Here is a 22,645-nt window from a genome sequence, read left to right as displayed (position 1 = left end):
TATAGACAGACGTGCATTTGGTTTGACAAAGAAAGATTTTGCAAGAATCGCATTTGATTATGCTGAACATCTAAATAATAAAGAAGAAAGGATGGCTGGAAAAGATTTTGTGAGCAACTTTTTAAGTAAATTTAATTTATCTTTACGTAAGCCAGAGGCGACCTCAGTGGCAAGATTAGCAGCATTTAATGAAGTAAGTGTGCAAAACTTCTTTAATTTATTGATTGAAATTATGAAGAAACACAGATATGAGCCACACCAGATTTACAATGTTGACGAAACAGGTTGCTCAACTGTACCAACAAAATCCCCTCTCATTATAACACCAACAGGCAAACGACGGGTGGTTAAAGTATCTTCGGCTGAGAGAGGCTCAAATGTGAGTGTGGTCTGCTGTGTCAGCGCAACTGGACATTATGTGCCTCCACTTTTTATTTTTAAAAGAGTGCGCATGCAAGATTATTTGCTGCATGATGCACCACCTGGATCCCAAGCTGCCTGCAATCCAGACTCCAGCTTTATAAATGCCAAAATATTTTTGGAATGGCTGAGCCATTTTAAAAAAAATGTAGGACCTTCAGCTGACAATCAGATTCTGCTGTTGATGGACAATCACGCATCACACATAACCCTAGAAGCAGTAAATTTTTGCAGGGACAACTTTATCACTCTCCTTGGTTTTCCCCCGCACACAACCCACCGGATGCAGCCTTTGGACGTCAGTTTCTTCGGTCCTTTGAAAACTGCCTACAGTAATGTGTGCAATGATTTTTTAACTATGAATCCTGGCCAAACTGTTGCTGTGAAGAATGTACCTAGCCTCTTTCACAAAGCGTATGCCAAAGCGGCTACGCTAAATAACGCAGTGAAAGGATTTGAAGCAGCGGGGATTGTTCCCCTCAATTCACAAATTTTCTCAGCTGAAGAATTTGAACCTGCTGTGACAACAGCGGCTTATGCCACATCTAGTTCCGAAATTCATGATGCCGACACCCAACCTATTGCTGGTCCTTCTAATGCCTCCGATATCCAACCTGTTGCTGGTCCATCTAATGCCCCCGATATCCTGGTACTCCCTTTAGCTCCCCCAAAGGTAAAGAAACAAAGGACTAAAGCTCCATCGCTACATGCCACAAGTTCGCCTGTAAAAGAATATTTATTAGAAAGGAAGAAGCAAAAGGAAAGAAGAGAAGCAAAAAAAGGAAAGAAAAAAACTAAGGTCGTAGAGAATAAAACTAAGGTCGTAGAGAAGAAAAAATGCTCAAAAACTTATTTTGACTATTCATCAGATTCCTCCGTATCCATACATTACATGGACGAAGATGATAACTCAGATGAAGAAGTCGATGAAGTATGCATCATATGTGATGACTTCGGAAAAAATGAACTGTGGTTCAATTGTGCAGAATGCCACAAGTGGGCTCATGCGGCTTGTACTGGACTGTCAAATTCCGAAGCAAAAAAGAAGTCTTGGATATGTGATTTTTGTTCATAATTTTTTGGAAATTCATAATTTTGGGCATAAAATAAAATATAGTTATTATACTTGACATAACGAGTTTATTTTATTTTGTCAAATGGAATCAACTACGTAATCGCCATCTTACCCTCCACTGGTATCCATCTTACCCGCACCATCGGGTAAGATGGATACTTTGTGATGGGAGTAAAAAAGCAAGATTAACAAAAATATAAATTGTTTACATGGCAGGGAAATAAACTGTCACTAGGCAATAGTTGTACGAAGATATTAGTACAAAAATATTTTTTCAAATGTAGTTAGTTCTGTCTTAGAAATGTAAAAAGTCTTAGGGTCTCCAACTTACCCGACTCTCCCCTAAATAGCAGAAACTTTCACCCAGTAATTTTATAGTTAAATGCACATGTCTGTTTTTTTTTTACGTTTAATACTACCTTCGCAATTTACTAATGATGGATGCATAGACGCTTATTAAATAATTCCTCAGTAAAAAGGCGGTAAATACTAATCAGAAAATTTATTCCAATGAAACAAATACAAATATGCTTTTCTTGAAAAACGGAACAACATCGAAGAAAGATTTTTTTCTTCAGTTAAAAATGACTAGCTGCTCTTCTCTTGGGACCATAGACTCACATTTCAGTAAGATTTAAAAGTACGAATTTCTAATAATTACTTTTAAATTACATGTGTTAATATGGCCGAACTTGCAATTTCATAAACTGATTACAGTAAAATATTCAAGTAATTTTCAATTTCATTCTTCGCTTCATAAAATTTTGATACAGCGAAAAGTAATTTCGTTGCATCAACTTCAAATTTATTTATTCACTTATGTTCAAAAAAAAAAAAAGAAAAACGAACTTTTCAGGATTACAGTTAAAAAGTTGTAAGCTTCCGGGGAGATAAGTAATCTATTATTGTTAAAAATAAACTAAAAGTTTAAATAAGATTATTAATCAAAATATAAAATGAATCTGAAATAAATCATACCAAAAATATAAAGTTCAAAAATAAATTAATAATTAATATTTATTTTTTCTCATCCTCAATCACACGAAATGTGTAGAATTTTTTTTTCGTTGCTGTCGGAACTTAGTTTTATTTAAATGGGAAAACATATTAACACATAAATTGCTCGTATTGTTAAGAAAACTTTAAAAGGAAACACTACAACTTACCTAGTTTATGTACACTTAATTTTCTTCTGATTACAATTTTGTTCAAGATATGTTTCCTATAAGCGCGTGGTAGAAACAAACTGTGTGTTAAAACAGAAAATAATAGGAATTTCAATTACTAATTCACCAAGGATGCACCTCACTCTGGCTGTCCTTCGTGCAGCATGTGTCTAGGAAATCAAGTCCAAACGGGAAAAGAGTCAAAACGAAAAGAAGAAAGAAAGAAAACCACCCCAATGAGACTGGGGAATGTTTGTTTTCAATTACTTTGCCGATGGCAATTTGGTGGGCTGAGGGAGGGGGCCGAATTTCAAGGTCACAACCCAGTTGGGTTGAATCGGAAATTCGTCGTTTTCGGACGGATTCTTCGCGACACAGGAAGAGACCGGCGGCAACTGGGAACCCGCAGTTATTTCACGAGGTTCTCGTGTTCTGAATTGACTCGGACGCGGGAAAATTGTCGATAAATGGCAATATTTAAGGGGAAAATACCGGGTTTCATAAAATTTCTCTCTTTGGAAAATTTTTGTTGTCGTGAGGTGCAACAACCGAGAAAAAGCAGACAGTGGTCTTTCGGGAAGGGGGGGTCCGGATCCCATGGACCCCCCCCCCCCTTGGCTACGTCCTTGTTCTATACATAGAAACAAGAAACTCAACGAGTAGGGTCCTATCGCAATTTATGATTTCGAAAAACATATTTTGAAATCAAGACGCCAAAATTCAAATGAATGCCATGGCCTTTTTTTTTTCAAGTTACAACAATTTATACATTTTGAAGTAAAATTGTGAAATCAAAGTTTGTGTGTGGTCTTTGTATTAATGCGGGGTCTCTTGACTAGAATGTGCTACGCTGCAAATACTTGAAAAAAAAAATGACAGAATCTTGAAAAAGAGAGGAAAGAAACAAAATTTTGAAATCTTAGAAATCATGGCTAAAACTAAAACAAGTGAAAATGTGTGAAGGCTATCAGCTAAAAACAGATAAATAATTATAAATCATGTATTAATTTGAAAAAGAAAGGCATATCCTCTCTAATATGCACACTTGAAGGATCCATGAGCAGTGCATGTCTGAGACAATTTCTTTTACTCATCATTTGTCCTAACATAACTGAACCAACACTTATTTGCAATATTAGCAACCAAACTTCAAATGATTAAAATGTTTTTTTTTTCCACCACACTTCTAAGATTTAAATGAAATGGCTAGATGTAGCTGTTAAAAAATATCGTAGCTAATTTGAGAGGTTGCAGAAAATTTATAACAATCTGGTAGAAAACATTAAATATACAGACACAGAGATTTGATACAAGAACTTTATTTATAGCTTCCAAAAATATACGCATAGTAGGTACCAATTCAAATGATCAAATCTTTATTTCTTCATGAATGAAACAGAAATATATCTGTTTAACAAATTGGATTTGATCAAGGGAAATGGAGCAAGCCTCCAAACAATATGGTAAAAACCTTTTAAAAATTAACCAATTCCTCTTAAATGAATTGTTATGAGGCATGTTATGTCTTCAGATACTTCCACCCTTTTTAGATGACAAGCAGACAAATTACACAGAATAATTTCAATATTTTTCCCCAATGTCTCGTTAGTTCTACCATTATCTTGCTTCACACTGTTCCTTCAATGTTCTACGTAGGATGTCTTTAAAGATGTCTTAACAAGCTTCTAGGCAAATATCTAGAAAAAGGAGGATCCAAAATTTAAATCTTCAAGAATATGCTCCTACTTAGTCTTCCATTGAGCTTAAAAATTTACTTTCTGAATTTTCATTTAAACTATTTTACAAAAATTATGGGTGCTATTAACAAAGATGGGGTAAGAGATATTAAGACATGAAAGAAACAGGTGATCTAAAGAAGCTCCAAACATCTCTATATGGAGTAAAATTGCGTAACACTTTTTCATCAGGGGTGTGTAAAGAGGTGTCAGAAGGTATAAAAATTACTTAACAAATACACAGTAAAAATTAATTTAGGTTAGCTATGCCAATCACTGTAAATTCAAGAGATCAATGAGCCTGAGCTGTTATCTTTCGCTAACAGCTCAGTTAGCAAAAGCTAACACAGTTAGCTTTTGCTCCTCAGATGTGTAGACAAAATACTACATAGTACAGTTAACTCTCAATCACTGTACTCAAAGTCCTGAAAAAACCGGCTATAACCTTTGAGTTACGGGAAGCAACCACAGCCTTCTCAAGAGTTAGGGACCCAATGAAATCTATGAGATAAAAAAATATTAGAATTAGAGTCAACTGCATAACACAAATCAATGAATAATAAAAAGTTAGAACATAAGAAAAAAATTCATGTACACTTGTTATTTGATGATTTTAAAGTTGAATAATTTCCTCCTTGATTACTTATTACAGATTAAAACTCATGAAATATCACACACATTCATACTTCTGTTGAATCAGTTATTACTCTTCAGGCTCCGACTAAATTGAAAAGCATAAGCAGAGGAAATGACAGCAAATGAAGCCAAATCTCTCTACTATGTGCCATTTAGTCAGGAATTTTCAGTTTTTGCATCTGCACATGCGAAATACTTCTTGGACTGAGGGGGAAAAAACAACTTAATTTAAAACTTAAATGCACAAATATTGCCTTGCATCATAATCATACTGGAATAATACACAATGCATTGTTTTTTCTCCTTTTTCAAATATCAAATTGCAGTTGGTTCTGTTTAACTACATTCTTTATCAATATATATTTGTGTGTATGCACTGTGCAGTCGCGTCTGTTCATAGTGAAGTCTAAGGAACCGAATAACAATTTCGTATATAGCCTCAATTTCGCTATAAAAAGGTAAACAACAAGAAGGGAACTGAACCATAAATACGATATATACGGCTTGAATATTAGTACGAAAAACCAAATTTCTAGTTGAATTTTAATTCAAAGTGTCAATGGTCAAAGTTTTTTAATATCCTGGATAAAAAAACAAATACATAGCCACAAGTTTTCAATCAAGCAATGCATTTTCTACACTTATAATTTACATCTTTTACTTGTGCTTTTAAGACGTTGTTTTTGACTTTTATCTATTTCTTGCACAAAGCTCATGCTTTTTGAAGTGCATATTTTATTTACAATTTACACATTTAAAAATTGAAGCTATTTTGGAACACCCGATTTAAAATGGTGTTAAAGCTTCATTGAAACATTATCATTATTTAATATTATTCATAAATGGGGGAAAAAAATTCAAAAAAAAAATTAATACCAAACAGAAAAGAAAGAAACATTTAGCATCCAGAACATAGCTTTCATTTGAATTTTGACGTCTTGAATTTAAATTATGTTTTTCACAATCACGAATTGTGGTAGAACCCTACTCGTTGGGTTTCTTATTTCTACAAATGGTTCCTATCAGAATTATATTTGTAAAAGTCATGATTTGAATACAAGACGTCTACATTCAAATGAATTCCAGGGGCTGGATGCTGGACGTTGTTGACTGAATGCTGTTTTTGTCTGAAAAGTATTGTGTAAAATCGAGAGGGTCGGGAATAAGTAAAATCGATGGCGGGGACATGAACTTCACCGCCCAGGAGGAGGGACATGCTCGCGAAGACACGTGGAACAGACGAGTTTGCATTAAAAGAATAGAAAATTAAAGTCGAAAGAACATCAACTACGGACAAGTGAAAACAATAACCAACTGTGGTCGCTCAAAAAAAGAATATATTTGGTCTTGGTCAAGCAATAAGGTATTCGAGGGCGAATGATTGGTATTAGTCTCACGCAACTTTGCGCACATCTCTCAACTTTTGTTGATTTTAAATGTTAACATTTATTGACATAGAAATTACACTATTTTAATGTAAAAACGTGCAAATTAAATTACACTTGTTTCGGGGTTATTAAGAACATCTTTATCAATAGAGATAGATACATGTGTTTCTGTCTTTTACATCATTCAAAAAGTTTTTATTGGGCCTGACAGATTTCTCTTCCACGTTCTGGAGTTATTTGAGTTACCCTAATTTTGCTAACAGTTTAAAATTTCTCCGGGAAGTCGAGAAGAGATCAAAAAAAAAAAAAGAAAAGAAAAATTAGAAAAATTAGAGCAATAAATGTTAGTACACTCAACAATTTATAAATTATGCTTCATGAATACTTTTATACAAAAAGAGAAAAATTAAATTGAAATATTTTTAAAATTTAAAGGATAGTATACTAATGTGTGTGATTTGCAAATGTGGAATTATATTTTCAATTCTGATATTTTTTTCTGAATATAAATTACGTATGTAAGACATTGTTCACATTCTTACAAGCAAACAATTGACGTAAATAGGGAATATTCCACGTAATTGTTACGATTGTTTGATTGATTGCAATAGTTTGCATCAATGAAAGCTTGATTGAGTGCAGCTATCAAGTTTAGGACTTCGTTTGCACGAAGCTGTCAACATTGTGTGGTAATAAAGAGGTTTCATTTAATTTCGAAATGCGAGCATGAATGAATTTTCTGAAAATTATGCTTTTAGCCGTTGCTTTTCTCACCATAGTATCCGCAGAAAGGAAAGCATTTCTGATTATGTTTATTGTTATTATTACTATTTTGAATCGCAGAAAGCAATGCATAACTAATGTAACCAAAAATTGAAAACCATTAGGAAAAAAAAAGACCTGAGAAGAAAAAAAAATCAAAAGTTTTAAAAAGTTATTCTATTCCTCCTAACATTTTGCATTTGAATAAGTCGAAGTACATTGTTCCAAGTGTACTGCAAGTAAACTGCAGCTTGTATTTTTAATTTAAGTACATTATTGCAAGTAATTCCCTGTTGCTCGTGTAATTCCACCCACGAAATGTATTTTCAAATGTTCTCAAACATCATATAACTGCTGCTTCGAAAATACACTTCAATAAAAGACTTACCAACTACTTATTATTATAGCCTGTTGCACTTTTCGTCTAATGCGTAAAATATTATTATTATTATTATTATTATTATTATTATTATTATTATTATTTTTGAAAAAGAATTTCAATTTTAAGAAGTATATTAATCATTTAGTCTTGTGTATGCTGCTCTAGTCACCATGCTGATTATCTATGTTTTTGCGGGATGATTTGTTTACTGATAGTAAACAAATGCAGCCCTGCGCATGATGAATCACCGGAAAAATATAAATAAATATCTAAAACAGTAATTGATTAATTAACAAAAATGTCAGTTCAGCGTTGCATATCCTCCATCGAATTGCAGAAGTATTCCTTTTTGGACCATATATATATATACATATATACTAAAAATAGCGGGATCCCCCCCCCTCTTTGAAATGTAACCATATCCTAATATGAAATTGTTTTCTGATTACGACATTTCTGCCGTTCTCACAATAATTAAAAATAAAATCAGCATCGTTCCACCTCTTGACTGTAAATATCCGATAACCGATATGTAATCTTCCCTCCTCACCCTCACCCTTTTTTTCCGGGACTACACCACAGGTTTACACTAAGCTTATACCTCTTGTTTTATATATATATATATATATATATATATATATATATATATATATATATATATATAATCATATCCTAACGCAAAAAATTGCATTCTTTAATTAAACATCAGACAAGAAACTAATTAGCTTTATGAACGAAATAAGATTCGGACGTGGCAATTGAAAACATCGTTTAAAAAAAAAAATAAGACAATCGTTTTTCCTGTTCAATTTATGATAAATTTTCTTTTCATTCATAAATTTTTCATGAATATAAAATCTGGGAACGCATATCCAAAAAAAAAAAAACTTTGTTTCAAAAACTACGGCAGACCCTTTGGTACTGACTTTATTTTCTGTTCTGTTCAACCTTCGCATCGGTACTGTTCAAGTGGGGTTTCGGCCGCCAGCTAATTTCCTTGATTGCTCTTCACGACGGGGGTCATTTAGGGGTTTCTTTCCCTCCAGAACAATGACAGCTGTGACAGGTCACGTGTTCCTGCCTTACATCGATTACCGTCCACTCCATTGGCTGTTGAAGTGTCAATCACTTGATTCAGGTTCACGCCCATCGTTCAAGGAAGAAAGTCATTTACACCCTAACTTCAAAGTTTTCCCTCACTGAAGAGCAGCCTTAAGTACGATTTTTTTGTGGTCCCCTGAAAGTCGTTAGATAGAGTCAACTGTATTATATTTCTCATCTATTTCTAATTAAATCATTTATTTAATAGTTTTAATAGGTTAACAAGCTGTTTTTAATAGCTTACTCTGCTTAACTTTTTTTGAACACAAATCAATAAACAATCACAAGTTAGAATACATGGGAAAAAGTTCATGTAGGCTTGTGTCATTTATCAACTTTTTAAAATATTACTAAGATAATAAGTAAAAATACTACTTTATCTACTTTAAAAATACTACATACAACTAAAGTTGTATGATTTTCTACTTGATTACCTCTTACAGATGAAAACCCTTGAAACATCATACAGATCCATACTTCTGTTGATTCAGTTGTTACTCTTCAGGTTCAGGCTAAACTGAAAAGTACAAGCAGAGGAAATGACTGACAGTAAATGAAGCCAAATCTCTCTACCATGTACCATTCAGTAAGGAATTCAGTTTCTGAAGCTGCACGCCCAAAATACTTCTTTAACTATGGGGGGAAAAAACAACTTAATTTAAATCTTAAATGCAACAATTTTACAATGCATCACAATGGAATAGTACGCAATGCATGAGTTTTCACTGTTTTCATAAACAAATTATTATATTTCTGTTGTCTATTACACCACGTTTCTACTTACTCAGAGGAACAATATAGAATAGCATCTAAAAGGAGAACAATTATAATAAATTAATATGAATTTCTGCCTTCTGTGCGTAGAAAAAAAATCAAGAATACCAAATGTCAAGCAGGGAAATGCTTTGCACACGATGCATTTTAACTTGGAGTGCTCACAGACATATAAGATAAACACACCAGTTGTGATCAGTGCTTCAGCAGTAGCCACTTCAAGGTTAATACTTGAGAAAATAGGATTCCAGGTCTCCCAATGGATTCAAAAGTGCATCAAACATCATTTACACCTCAATAGCGAAATATTAAATACATTGTAACATTTTACCCGCATCAAATCATATTATCGACATGCAAGGTCGAGCGAAACAATTTTGTAATAGATTAACTAGGTGCATCAATTTTTAAATAAATATTTTGATTCTTTAAGAATTGAAGTTTTCAATACTGTTTTTTTGGGCACTTATCTAGTTCTTTTGTGAAACATAAATTAAACTTAATTATTAAAATTTGCCTTACCAAATTATCCTTGGGTACTTTTCGTTCGTTCATGCGCATCAAACCATTGTAGTCGCCTAACGTCATAGTTGCCATAAACTCCAAGTCAAAATCACTAACAATTTAGCTGTTATTTACATCTACTCGACAAGATGCTATCCATATTTAAATAAAAGTAGCCTTACAAAAACTGGCCCAGTAATGCATTGTCATGAAAAGAAAAAAGAAGCCAGGAATATAATACAAACATTACAGTGCAACAAGAATAACACACAGTAAAAGAGCTGTAAAACACTATTGAAAAGATATTACACGAAGCAATTTGGCATTAAGTATAAAATAATTACCTATTGCTATTTTAATTGCCTGTTGAGCTGTAGGAGTTTTTAGTATAAAAAATGTCAGTCAATGCAATAAATGTATTATCAAACAGAAAGCTACATTAATGTTGATTAAAAATACACCAAATCGAGGTCTCAAAAACAATAGATATCTTCTTTGGTGACTAAATACGTTCATAAAACCAATCATCGGCAAACTTAAGAGTCATTAATGAATTGCGACACATTTTGAGCAGTGTATTTATTTATAACCTTATAAAACAGCTAATACATGCAACGTAGTATTATTTTTTAAAGAGGAAGCAACTTGTATCGAATATGAACATCACTCGTCAATTTAGCAGAATCTTGCACATCAAAATGCACAAAATTCTCTTCTTCCGTAATTTGTCTTGTAAGCTTTCAAATGAGGAAATCTTCGCCCCTACTTCAATAGTCATTCCTCTATAATTACAATAATTAGATCATTAAAATACTATCCATTTAGGAAAGTATGCCGAAAAAGCACGAGGCGCAGTTGTTTCTCGCTGGAATAAACATAAACAACGCGAACGTGATCGCCAAATATCGAGGACGTCTGAAACCACGCCAAGTTACTACAAAGGTTGCTAGAAAAATCGAGGAGTAGCAGACACTTCCAATCATAGACTAATAATAAGAGTAGACCGAGCTTTCTCATTCTTGCTGATAAAGAAAATTGGTTCATAGATGTATCATGTGACTAGTGGAAGGGCTTGGCGAAGACTTTGGCAGCATGGTTGCTAGATGGCAGCATTATCTATAGTTTGGCACTCGACATGTATTTTAAGACAATGTGTTTTCATAAAAAAAAACTTTCAGGTGCAGAGATTGAACTGTTTTTCTTTTAGTTATGCATTATTTTGACATTAGTAATAGTTTTTGATCAGTTTTCGGTAACTTTTATTTCATTTGGAGCTGTCAGCGTTGGCGTGAACGAAATGGCGTAAACGTTTTGCGTTAACGCAAAAACGTACTAATCGGTATCTTAAATTGAAACTGTAGGTAAAAATCTTACCGTTTGCCGATTCTTCTTGGTCGCTTGCATCTTTTATTGCTTAGAGAGTTATTGAAATTGACTAAAGAAAATGCACAATACTATCTAAACGAAAAACTCACTATATTAACAAAATATTTACAACTTAGAATAACAAATTTACAAATCGGACTCCATAAAAGATCATTCTTCCGTGTTCCATCAATTCTATTTATTTTATTTCGCGCTGGCGTTGATCGTCTGCTACGATTAACGCCCGCTGTTGCTAGGATATCCACCAGTCACATGGTTTGGTTTATGAGCAGCAAAAGGGTTGCCATAGCTCGGTCTAGAGTCCAGGGACTCTAGCTCGGTCTACTCTTATTATTAGTCTATGCTTCCAATAAAAAAACACCACTTTCTGCAATCAAGATTTTTTATCAAGACGTTTGGCATCGTCACCTTTAATGAAAGAGAAAGTCGCGTTGTAGATGGCAACGATTGTGTTTGCTAGATGTTTTAACATGGTGATTACGGATGTTGGTTGTTACCGTATACGGGTAAATTGTTTAAATTGCTGCCAGTGCAGCTGAGTGCTATGTTTTCATTGTCACTTTGATGTTCTCTGAATTGTAACTGTCTACTTTTAAATCTGCATGCTATCAGGTATTTATTGCTTTTTATCCATCACCATTCTAATTTGAATCTTGACCAAATGGTGTTTTTGTGACAATTCTTCAGTGTTTACCGATTGATCTATATCATCCAAAATATCTATATAAATCGCTTCTTATATTGCTCTATATGTATATATAATTGATTTTATAGGTTCTCTCAGAAACAAAAAAAAAAAAACCTTTTTGACAGGTCATGTAATGTGTTAATACTAATTCCTAACTTTCATCTTTTTTCCAGATTAATCCCGTCATATGTGCTTTCGTGATTATTTTATTTTCGTATGGCTACTTCAAGTAGTGGTCGACGTAGAGTCACAGGCAAGCTCTATGCTGCCGAAGACCAAGCATTCAATCAAATTGCAAAAGAGGTAAGCTCGTCAATCTTTGCTTCAACGCGAAGATTGACAGTCAGTTATTTTCATCTGTCGTCAGTTGTTTTTGTGAAATACCTCACGTATAGTGATCTAAATTATTGATAATTTTGTAATGTCTAAAGTTATATGGATTGAGCCGCTCGTATTTTAAACGTATCTTGGACATATGCCAATGCCAAGAGCCTGGTTATTGAAATTTTAGTTCCTATTTAGTTTTCCTAGTATCTGATCACCTTTTAGAAGATGAAAAATTCTCTTAACAAAATTGCTTTCTGTTAGATTTTAATATTTCGTAATTAACAATTTTAAATATTTCATAATTATAATTTAGAGCGGTTATTATCATGGTTTTAATTTTTTGACATGTCACTGTTTTATCTGGTTTTATCCATCATGTCAAATATCTGCTTATGGAAAATGTCAACATCTTGTTAAATTAGTGTTGGAGGGGGGGGGGAGACTGTTCGTAAATGATATCATGTTATTTATATATATATTTTTTCAACTTTTCTAACCCCCATTCACTCTTCTGTCACACTGTGTACATCTTACCCCTCTCCCCTTTGTTACATGTCATACTATTTTTCATAATCATTATTATTTTTAAAAAATGTAGTGTCATATTAGTTGCCCTCTTCCTCCTTCTTGTCACAAACTCAATTTTCAGAAGCCCCCCCCCCAATCAAGGCCAGTCAATATTGATAGAGTATGTATATTTATATGCATATACCTACTCTGAAAACATAATTCATTTAACTTTTGATTTTTTTCCTGTTTACTTATAATTTCTTTAATTAGTTTCTAATAATTTAAACTATGAACATTTCATATTTGTAATAAAATATGTCAAATTAGTATGTTATTTAATTTTTCATTATGTAGCTAACAACCAATTGTTTTCTGAGGTACATTACCTTTAGAGTCCAAGTAATGCTTACTAATTACTGAATAAAATTTCACGTCGCTCATTACTTTTAATTGCATAGAATTCAATTACTTTAATTACATAATTTAAAAGTAATTAATTAACTTTCATTTGTATACTATATTTTATGTTTGAATGAAATAATTCAAAAATAATTGGAAAATTTACGGGCTCAAATTGTGGTTCAAAATGTGTCGCTTTCGTCATTTCTAGCATAAAAACTATAATAAGGTACAGTAAGAAGCTATTTTTTTATTTTTTTCCCTCTTGCAAATAATTATGCATTTGGGAAGGTGGGGCTCGTTGGTCCGCTTTTTTACTTATTTTTTATCTCATCAAAAAATGTAATGAGCTGTTTGATTTCTACAATAAAAGTTTCACTAAACACTTCTCAACACAATACACAACAGATTTTTTTGAAATGTTGAATTGATAAACTTTTTTTATATTAATTTTTTAACGAAATCTTATAAAGTGGACCAATGTGCCCCACAGATATGATACATTGGTCCGCCTGGTGGACATATGATGGACATATACAATATGATACATTGGACCACATAACTCAAACAGCATGTGTTATAATTTTAGTGATATATATTATCAAACGTTGTAACTACCTTATTCTTGTTTGAAAAATATAGTTTAAAGATCAATATAACTTATTAAATTGATTTTAATTGATAAATCTTTAATGAAAACAGTAATAAGAATTCACCATTAGTACACGATTATTTTTAAAAAATAAATTATTGAATGTTCATGAGACAATATTGAAGTTAACTAAAGATGTGTTAAATGATATCTGGGAACATAAAAGTGCTACTTCCAGAACTTCGGAGAAGCACTTTTATTGAACTGGGTTATACTAATACCATATATTTCAAAGAAAAAGTACAATAAAATTGACAGCTTTAATTTAGCATGTCTTTGTGTTTTAAGATCAAATATAAGAAATAAAATTAGATGATCTTAAGTAAAATTGTATTTTTTTATTCTTTTAATTGAATATTTGTTTTCTTTTGTTTCTATGTAGAGTGCTTGTTTAGCAAAAAAAAAAAATTGTTTAATACAGGAACTTCATTATAGCATGAAAACATGTATATTGCATATTTTACTCTTAGAAAAGAATTGTTGGGAAAAAATTAGAAGTATATTTGAAAATTTAAATTGTAAAAAAGTGCAGATATGAAATGGATCTTTTGGTAAAATTAATTTAGTGTAATTTTTGTTAAATAATTATCTTTTTTTTTTTTTTTTTTTTGCTCTAATTTTTTTATTACAGTCGATGCTTGATATAACGACCATCTCCGTGCCAGAGAAAAAGGTCTTTATAATGAGTGGTCATTATAAGAGATAGAATTTTTTTAATATATACACATTAGGGTGGTCCTTATTTATATGGGAAAAAAAATTTTCGGAATTCAACAAGTGACGCCCCCTAGTTTTGTGACACTATAATAAGAAGTAACGTGTGCAAAATTTGAACTCGATCGGTCAATAATAACACGTGCCCCTAGGCCATTGAACTTTAACACTTTTGATAATTTTCCCACAAATCTTCCGAGTTTTTACTTCAGACCCAGTACATCGTTCCCCCTAGGTTTGCAAAATATTTTTACAGTGAGGTAGCACTAAAATTAAACTTTTTAATTACTCTATATCATCTAAAGATTTTACTTTGAATAAGAATGAAATAATGCTTTAGAAACTTTCCTTAATCGTACGCTTTTCTCAATGTATCTCGATAGTGTGTATTTTTTTCCGATAGTCTTGGACGGTCTGTAAAATAAATTGCTTTGTGACTCATATTTGGTAAGTGAAATTCTTCGATTAATTGTGCTGCTTTCAGTTGTATTATTCACAATTTTCAGTATTTTAACAATATCTCTTCCCTTTAAATAACTTCCTTCATTTTGCCGTGAATCAGGATCAAATTGGAAAAAACCTTTTAGTATTTGTAACTTATCAAACAGTTTTATTGACTCGTAATTGATTCTATAAAGAGGAAGATCTTTACTAAGAAAGTATTCCAAATCATCTACTGTTATCTTAAATGTGTTAACAGTCATCAGACACGTCTTCCTTATCACAAGCATTTTTTGGACTAGTCTTTTCCTATCTTCAAAATTAATTCCTTCATCCAATACGGACAAAGCTACTAGTTTATCCCCTAAATACCATAAGTGATTTATGAATTTTCCATCCACTGCTTCTGCTGCATGTTAGTCGTCATTTTGTACGCTGCAAGTTTTTCAGACATATTATATTATTCGAAGCAGCCTCGATTGGGTTGCTGCGAAAAACATATTTTCATACAGCATTTATTTGTAAAACAGCATTGACGGGCTTTTTTTCATGTAAGGTCAATTTTTCCTAAATATAAAAATTTTTAAACAAAAATTCCTTTTGCCACCCATGTGGCTCAGGGATAAGCTCCAGGTTGCTGAAAACATATCCCTGCTGGAGGAAATTCAACAGGAAATATTATTACAAGTTATGAGAATTCTCTGTAATCTTTCTCAATTCCGCTTTTTACGAACAATAATATGTTATCAACTTCGTCTTTTAGAATTTAAGTGGTATGTGTACTTGATTGAATTGTTATAAGTTCTGAATGATGGAGATCTTTCCACAAAATTTTGAAGCACTTAAATAATTGAATATCTGATCTAGAACTAAGAAAGGCAAGAACTTCTTTAAGGACACACTGCAGTATGATTTCAAGTGCATGATGATGGCAATCAAAATGTAATATATCACCCTTCAGTTTTTGCTCTAAAAATTGCATGCACAATTTATACGGTTGGTATTACAAGTCGTTGTATCAAACACTACAGCTAGAACAGTTAGCAATAAAGAGATATCATCTAAGATACCATGTGCAACTGAAGAAATATTTAAGGAATTCCGAGTAGCTGTTCAATATTAGGACCTGAAGCTATCAAGGTAATCTTGTAGGCGTTCTTTTTCCAGTTACATCTGGATGTAGTTTTGTATTCCAGTGAATAACTACAAAATCTAAACTTAAATTCATGAAATTTAATTTTACCTCTCGAAGATTTTCTTTTGCTCTCTTAAGGAATGTACGATTGATCGCTAGGTCATTTGGATTTAAATTTACTGCATCTACATAGGCTGTAAATAAATGAATAACATCTCTATCCCTAATATGGCATTTGTCTAACGGTGATGAAAGGCTAGTAGATATAAATAGTTGTCAAGCTTTTTTGCATTGTGGTAGACCAGCTGTAGAAAACAAAAGTTCAACAGGTTAGGATAGATACCCATTTCGTTTTCTAAATCTTGTGAATCGCAAGAATTTAAAGATAATAAAGGACTATGTACTGAAATAGAAGAAAATTAATTTAACGTATATATTTCTATATTGTTTCGATCTGAATATATTTTTTTTTAATTTATATTTTAGCTATGGAAAATACAGTATATTTTTATGTTGGGAGTAATCGAGGATTTTTCGAAATTTATGTTTTAAAAATTAAAAATTGCATAAGCATTTATATATGTTTAAAACTAAAGAACAGTGAATTAAAATATAATTGCAATTACTTATATTTATAGCATTGAAACCTTGCGACTCTATTTGACACACCTATTACATACACAGGGAATTTTGTAAATCAACACCCCCAAAGCCTGGAGGAGGCAATTTGTTGTTGTCAAAGATCGTTCATTAATTGTCTAGGCCATTCATTGATGCCTATAGAATCCCTTGTGTCCATTTTGATGGGAAGAAACGCTCCCCTGCTGCTTGGTTGGAACAAGCGCAGAAGAGCGGTACGCTTGACCCAAGGCCATTGTTGTACATTTTATTCTCTGTAACATGTTAAATTTTACAGAATGAAAGTGAGAGAATTTTCGGTCTGGAAGTAGCAACATCTATTGAGGTTCAAAACTACTTTAAGTATAAAACGTTAGAATATTTTTACATAAAAATGAGAAAATCCGCAGTTTTTTCTTCGAAACTTAAAAAAGGAGGCCCTAGGAGCACGTGTTAATATTGATGGATTGACTTAAAATTTTGCAAGGATCATTTATTTGTACAATGGAACAAATTGAGGGGGCGTCGCGTAAAATATCTGCAACTTCAAAAATAAGGACCACCCTAATACACATGCATCATGTATGTTCCGTTGTTCCAATACAATTGGCACTTTTTTAAAGATTCCAGTAAAATGTCCAAATTATTTTTTATCATGGGATTTTTCATTTTTAATTATGGGTGCAAAATATGACAAAATATTTCTAAGTAGAAAATATAGGAAAAATTGTATTACAATACTTACAAATCATTTATTTTCTGAAGATAAAATCAGAAAGAGTTGCTTTCCTTTTTAGCACATATGATTTTTGCAAAACATAATTTTCCATTCAAAGAAACTAAAAAGTCTCTCGAGCATTTGAAACATTTTTCATACTGGGAACTTTGGTCTCAATTTCTTCTTCTTCATCTGATCATGATACATTAATTTGTTTTTGTGCACAATATCGAGAGGTACTTCATTTTCTGACAGACGTGTGTTTGACACATTCTAAATCATAATTGATTTTAGCATAACAGTTAAAGTTTAACACTTCTACCAATTTCATTTTTTTTTTAGAAATTTTATACATTATTTCATCTTTTTCATCGAAATTTTCATCTTGGATTGCCTGAAAAATCGTTTAAGCATTTTTCCTTTGCTTTTTAAAATCAACATGGTGGAGGCAATTCTTGATGGTCTTTTCTGAATTCCATGCTGATTTAGAAAGATGCAAAGCTGTAAGGATACCCACTTTGTAATCTTCACCTTCTTCCAGTCCGTAGACGGTAATGAAGGTCATTTCAAGTTACATATTAGTGGCATTGGAAAAAACACCAGGAATAGTGTGAATCGCTGAATTCGGTCGCTGTATTGGATTAAATGATGCAGAGTGGTCGTTGTAGCGGAAGCAAATTAACATAGAGTTCATTGGAAACAAAGTTGGGACTATTACCACTGAACCTTATAATGGATTGGTCTTTATAATGGATTGGTCTTTATAATGAGTGGTCGTTATAATGAGCACCGACTGTATTATTATTTCAAAACATATGTAACATAAAATGAATGTATAATATTCAAACACATAGAATGCTGTTATAATTATTGAGTTTAAGAGAGAAAAAAAAGTTTTTAAATTATGTGAGGTCCGGTCCAACATGCACTACAAAGAGTGGACCAACCTACCCCACCTTATTGGTCTAAAAAAGTGATGTCATATTTTTTTTCTTTTTGACAAAAAAATAAAAAATCACCTATTATTGTGAACTAAAAGAACTTACTTAAAGAAAGGAGGTTTTTTCCCCACAATCTTAATGAAAATCATTTTTAAAAAAAAGAAGTTACAGCTTTCCGAAAATTACTCGAGACTACTGAAATAACACTTTCTGGAATAAATTTGTTCACTCTAACTGTACCATGTGACTTCATTATAGGATTTGTAGGACCATAGGTGCTATGTGTTGGTCATAAAATAAAATAAAAAATATTAATAGTATTAAAATAATTGAGACTGGTCCATTATGCTCCACGGTCCAATGTATTCCACCTCCCCCTACTGGAAGTGCAAAAAAAAAAAAAAAAAAAAGCTGATGGCAGTCCTTTGATATAAAAAAATTACTTAAACTTCAGAAGAAAAGTTTTTTTCACTCCCCAAAAACAGCCTGTTTGTTAGGTGATAAAATTTTGAAAATAATAGGGTAAGAAGCTGTTGTGTTGCTTTTCAAAATGAAACAAAGACTTTTTTTTTTGTCGGATAAGTGTAACTTCTGGGAACTTTAACTTTAGGGTCAATGACCAGGTACCTTTTTGTGACTTTTAACCATAATGATTTATACAGTGCAGAACCTTTTATCCGGGAACCAGAAAACCGGCAATTTTTTCCCGATTTTCCCGCTATTTTTAAAAAATACATTTTCGGCAATTTTTGAAAAACTAAGCATTTTTTTTGAAATGCCTAAACAAATATGAACGGTTTCTTAATAAATACCATATTTCTCACGTATAACTCGGGAAAATGTTTACAAAAACGAACTTCAAAGGGCCTTACGCCTGGCAAATATTTTCTTGAATTAAAAAGTACTCTCGTAAGTCTGAAGTTTTCGATTTTTATTCCAACTGAAAACTAAAGAAATGAATATTGTCGCATTCAAATGCGATATTTCATTCAATGGCCTTTAACTAAAGCCGTTTTGAGCGTAACTGACGTCGAGAAAGCGCGAGAAACGCCGAAAACCAGATTCGCGAATTTTCCAGATAGTTGATCGTGGAATCTTGAACTCGTTAAACGCAAGACTAATAAGGTTGCAAAGACTCATAAATCAAATTTCTATTGATATTAACTTAATATAAATGTAAAATCAATAGTTATCAATAACTATTGTAATCGCAAACTCAAAATCTTTGCAAAACATTTTTTAAAAAAATGCCTTCATGAAAACAAATTCTTTCATACACTAGAAAAAACCGCACATTTACCTTCAAAAACTTGTTTCTTGCCCTACTCTTTATTTTCTTTCATTCTAAAATATCGAAAGTGGTGTTCAAACTGATTGTGAGGGGTCTCAAGTCTTACGAATAACTTAAGAGTTTTGGAGCTTAAATTTTTCTCTCACTAGTAGTTTTTAATATTTCGATATTTATAAGCGTTTCTGAACTGTTTTCTTCTTATTCGAATATATATTACTATTTATTATAGTAATTTAAGCTTCATAAACAATCAGCTAATAGTGCTTTTTACCGATCCAGAAAACCGGGAAATTCAGATATCCGGGATAGCGATGGTCCCGAACTTCCCGGATAATTGGTTCTCTACTGTAATTATGTCTTTGCCAAAACTGCTTTTAATCCTTCATGATTACATGAATCTGAGCTGAACAAAGTTCTAACCTTGTTTTCAGGAAAATGTTTGTGCAGCAAAAAACCCCATTCAACATGCTTTTAACATCATTCTTTATTATTCTTGTGCAAAATGACCCTCCCCTCCTCCCAAATCCAAATTTTAGCACAATTTTCCCTCATCACTCCTCCCTCCCTTTTCAAAATCCCACCCCCCAATTTTATTCAGTTTTCAACAGTTTACATAGCCATTATTTTATTTGGACGGGAATTGTGCTCTGCATTTACCATTAACATTCTTCTGAGCGCCTAGAGAAGTGACAAGCTCTAATGCATGAATATTTGTAGCAAGTTAGGACACTCAAGGGGCTATTCCCCCCAGTACCTTGGGGGTCTGGTGCCCGTGGCGAACTTAAGAAATTGCCCCCCCCCCCCCCCCACAACTTCGTCACCAGATGTCACTGTGACCTCCGAAAACATTTTTTTGGGTCAACATTTGACTTATTGAATTGACAAGTTAGAAGCCAATATTATTGCCTTAATATTACTTTTTTCACTTTTTAAATTGTTTTCAATGATGCTCAATTTTCCTTCGCAGTAGATGTTATGTATGTATAATGTGTGCATACTCTAATTTTATCATTTGGTAACATTGGGATTTCATTCGACATATTCGGAATTATCCCCCCCCCACACCATGTCACATAAATTCAATAAAACCAATAATATTTGCAATTTGTTAATAAATATAAATAACGTACGTTCTTGAACCAAATGAAAATGAAAATTTTTCTGTTTTGTTTATAGCAATGTATTTATTAATAATTTTTTAAACAGCTTCAACTTTTAATGGAATTTTTTTCCAACCAATTGGAAAATGTTCAATAGACATAATTTACAAACTTACTAAAAGGAAGGAAGAAACCTTATTTTTTTTAAATAAAAATCAAAGCATTTAAAAAATTATATTATAACTAGCAGTACCTGCACAGCGATGCCCGTGCTAAGAAGATACCCCTTAACAATGGAATAATTTTCAAGAAAACGGTCATAAAAATGTCCATTTTTTTAATTTAAGAAAATTACATAAAAATAAGTGTACGAAAAACATGATGTGCATTCAGGTTTTAATTTTTTAAAAACTTTTATTAGAAGTCAACAAGCAAGCCCAAGCAAGCAGCAAAAATTTAAGAAATACGTCTTTTAAACATTAAAAAAGGAAGTTATTAGCCTTTTGTGTAATATAAGTGGAGATTAGTAAATTTTTCTTGTACGTGATAAATTTCAAAAAATGAGATATAGAGGCCAACGTCACAATCTGGACAGAAAAACCGAATTTCTTTCCTGCATCCCTGCAATTACATTTAAAATGGACTAATACTGCCATCTCGTGTATAAAAAGAAGAATTAAATGTATTCTGGGCAAAAGCAATGAATTGGTTTTAATAGTTTCATTGCGTTAATATTGCACACCAGAGCACGGCAATATCATGGGAGCGAGAAATGAAGGTCAAAACCCCAGCACAAGCATTTTCACGGGAGCGAGAGGGAAAGAGTTAAAGGAAATCCGTTTAAAAAAAAAATCCCCCCCACCCTTCTGATGGGAAATGATTATTTTTCTTCAACTAAAATGCGTATATGCCTTTTCAAAAGACCTATTAACGTCTCTTTGGAATTAAGAAACTATCCGCCGAACCACATAAAAATGTTAACAGTAGCTTTAAAACTCAAAATAATCCTTCAACTACTTACAGTGAAACCTGTGTATAACGATACTGTCTATAACAATATCTTTTTTTTTTTTTGGCCCCAGCAAAATGTCAGCATGAATAATCAAACTGCCTATAACGATAACCTGTCTATTAGGATGTTTTTTTTAGGTCCCAACAGTATTGTTGTAGATAGGTTTTACTGGAGTTCTTCACTTAAAGCGCCAAGCAACCACGTTACCATAACCCTGCACTTTAGTGAGTGAAGCGGTTATTACCCCCTGCAATTTAAAGTGTTTCGCCAAATAAACAATGCTATAATAAAAACATTATAACGAACAATCACAATTGAATAATACGACAAATCAGTTTACTTAGATAAGTATAACTATCTTCAACTATAAGAACAAAAACAAACTCTGAAGCAATAAGAAAAACAAAACCCAGTAGAAAAATTCTTCTTTCATTTCTTCAAGTTACATTCACAGTTATAATTAAGATTAGAAATGAAATCAAGTTACTGAATTATCGTATTAATGTATATTTATATTTCAGGGGTCACCGCACCCATTGTTTTTTTCCTATTGTATATTTTTGAAGCATTTGATCTATCATATCAGCACGAAACTTTGTTTTGTCGTGAAACACAGTAATTTATACCTTTTGGTTGGTCCCAAAGATGCTTTTGTCATGATGAAAAAGTGGAATGCAATATTATTTTTTTTCTTTTTTGTTACCTTACGAACATATTATTACATCATAATTTGAAACCGAATTAAGAGAGAACTTTGCGTCTCTCATAT

The 22,645-nt window shown here is 32.4% G+C and overlaps 2 protein-coding genes across 2 annotated transcripts in view; both read left to right on the top strand.

Moving 5' to 3' along the window:
- The first annotated feature begins 778 nt into the window (after positions 1 to 778).
- LOC129223314 (uncharacterized) lies at positions 779 to 1,495 on the top strand. The gene has a single exon (XM_054857881.1). It carries the CDS (start codon positions 779 to 781, stop codon positions 1,493 to 1,495), a length of 717 nt encoding a protein of 238 aa, XP_054713856.1.
- A 10,693-nt stretch (positions 1,496 to 12,188) lies between these two features.
- Positions 12,189 to 22,645, top strand: part of LOC129223313 (leucine-rich repeat flightless-interacting protein 2-like) — a 75,969-nt gene continuing 65,512 nt past the window's right edge. Inside the window, exon 1 of the mRNA XM_054857880.1 lies at positions 12,189 to 12,321. Within this exon, the coding sequence (XP_054713855.1) occupies positions 12,235 to 12,321 (87 nt within the window). The 5' untranslated portion in view covers positions 12,189 to 12,234. The remainder of the gene's footprint in view (positions 12,322 to 22,645) is intronic.

This window comes from Uloborus diversus, chromosome 5 (genome assembly GCF_026930045.1).
Source record: "Uloborus diversus isolate 005 chromosome 5, Udiv.v.3.1, whole genome shotgun sequence".
Taxonomy (NCBI): Eukaryota; Metazoa; Arthropoda; class Arachnida; order Araneae; family Uloboridae; genus Uloborus; species Uloborus diversus.
This window is presented reverse-complemented; position numbering and strand designations above follow the sequence as displayed.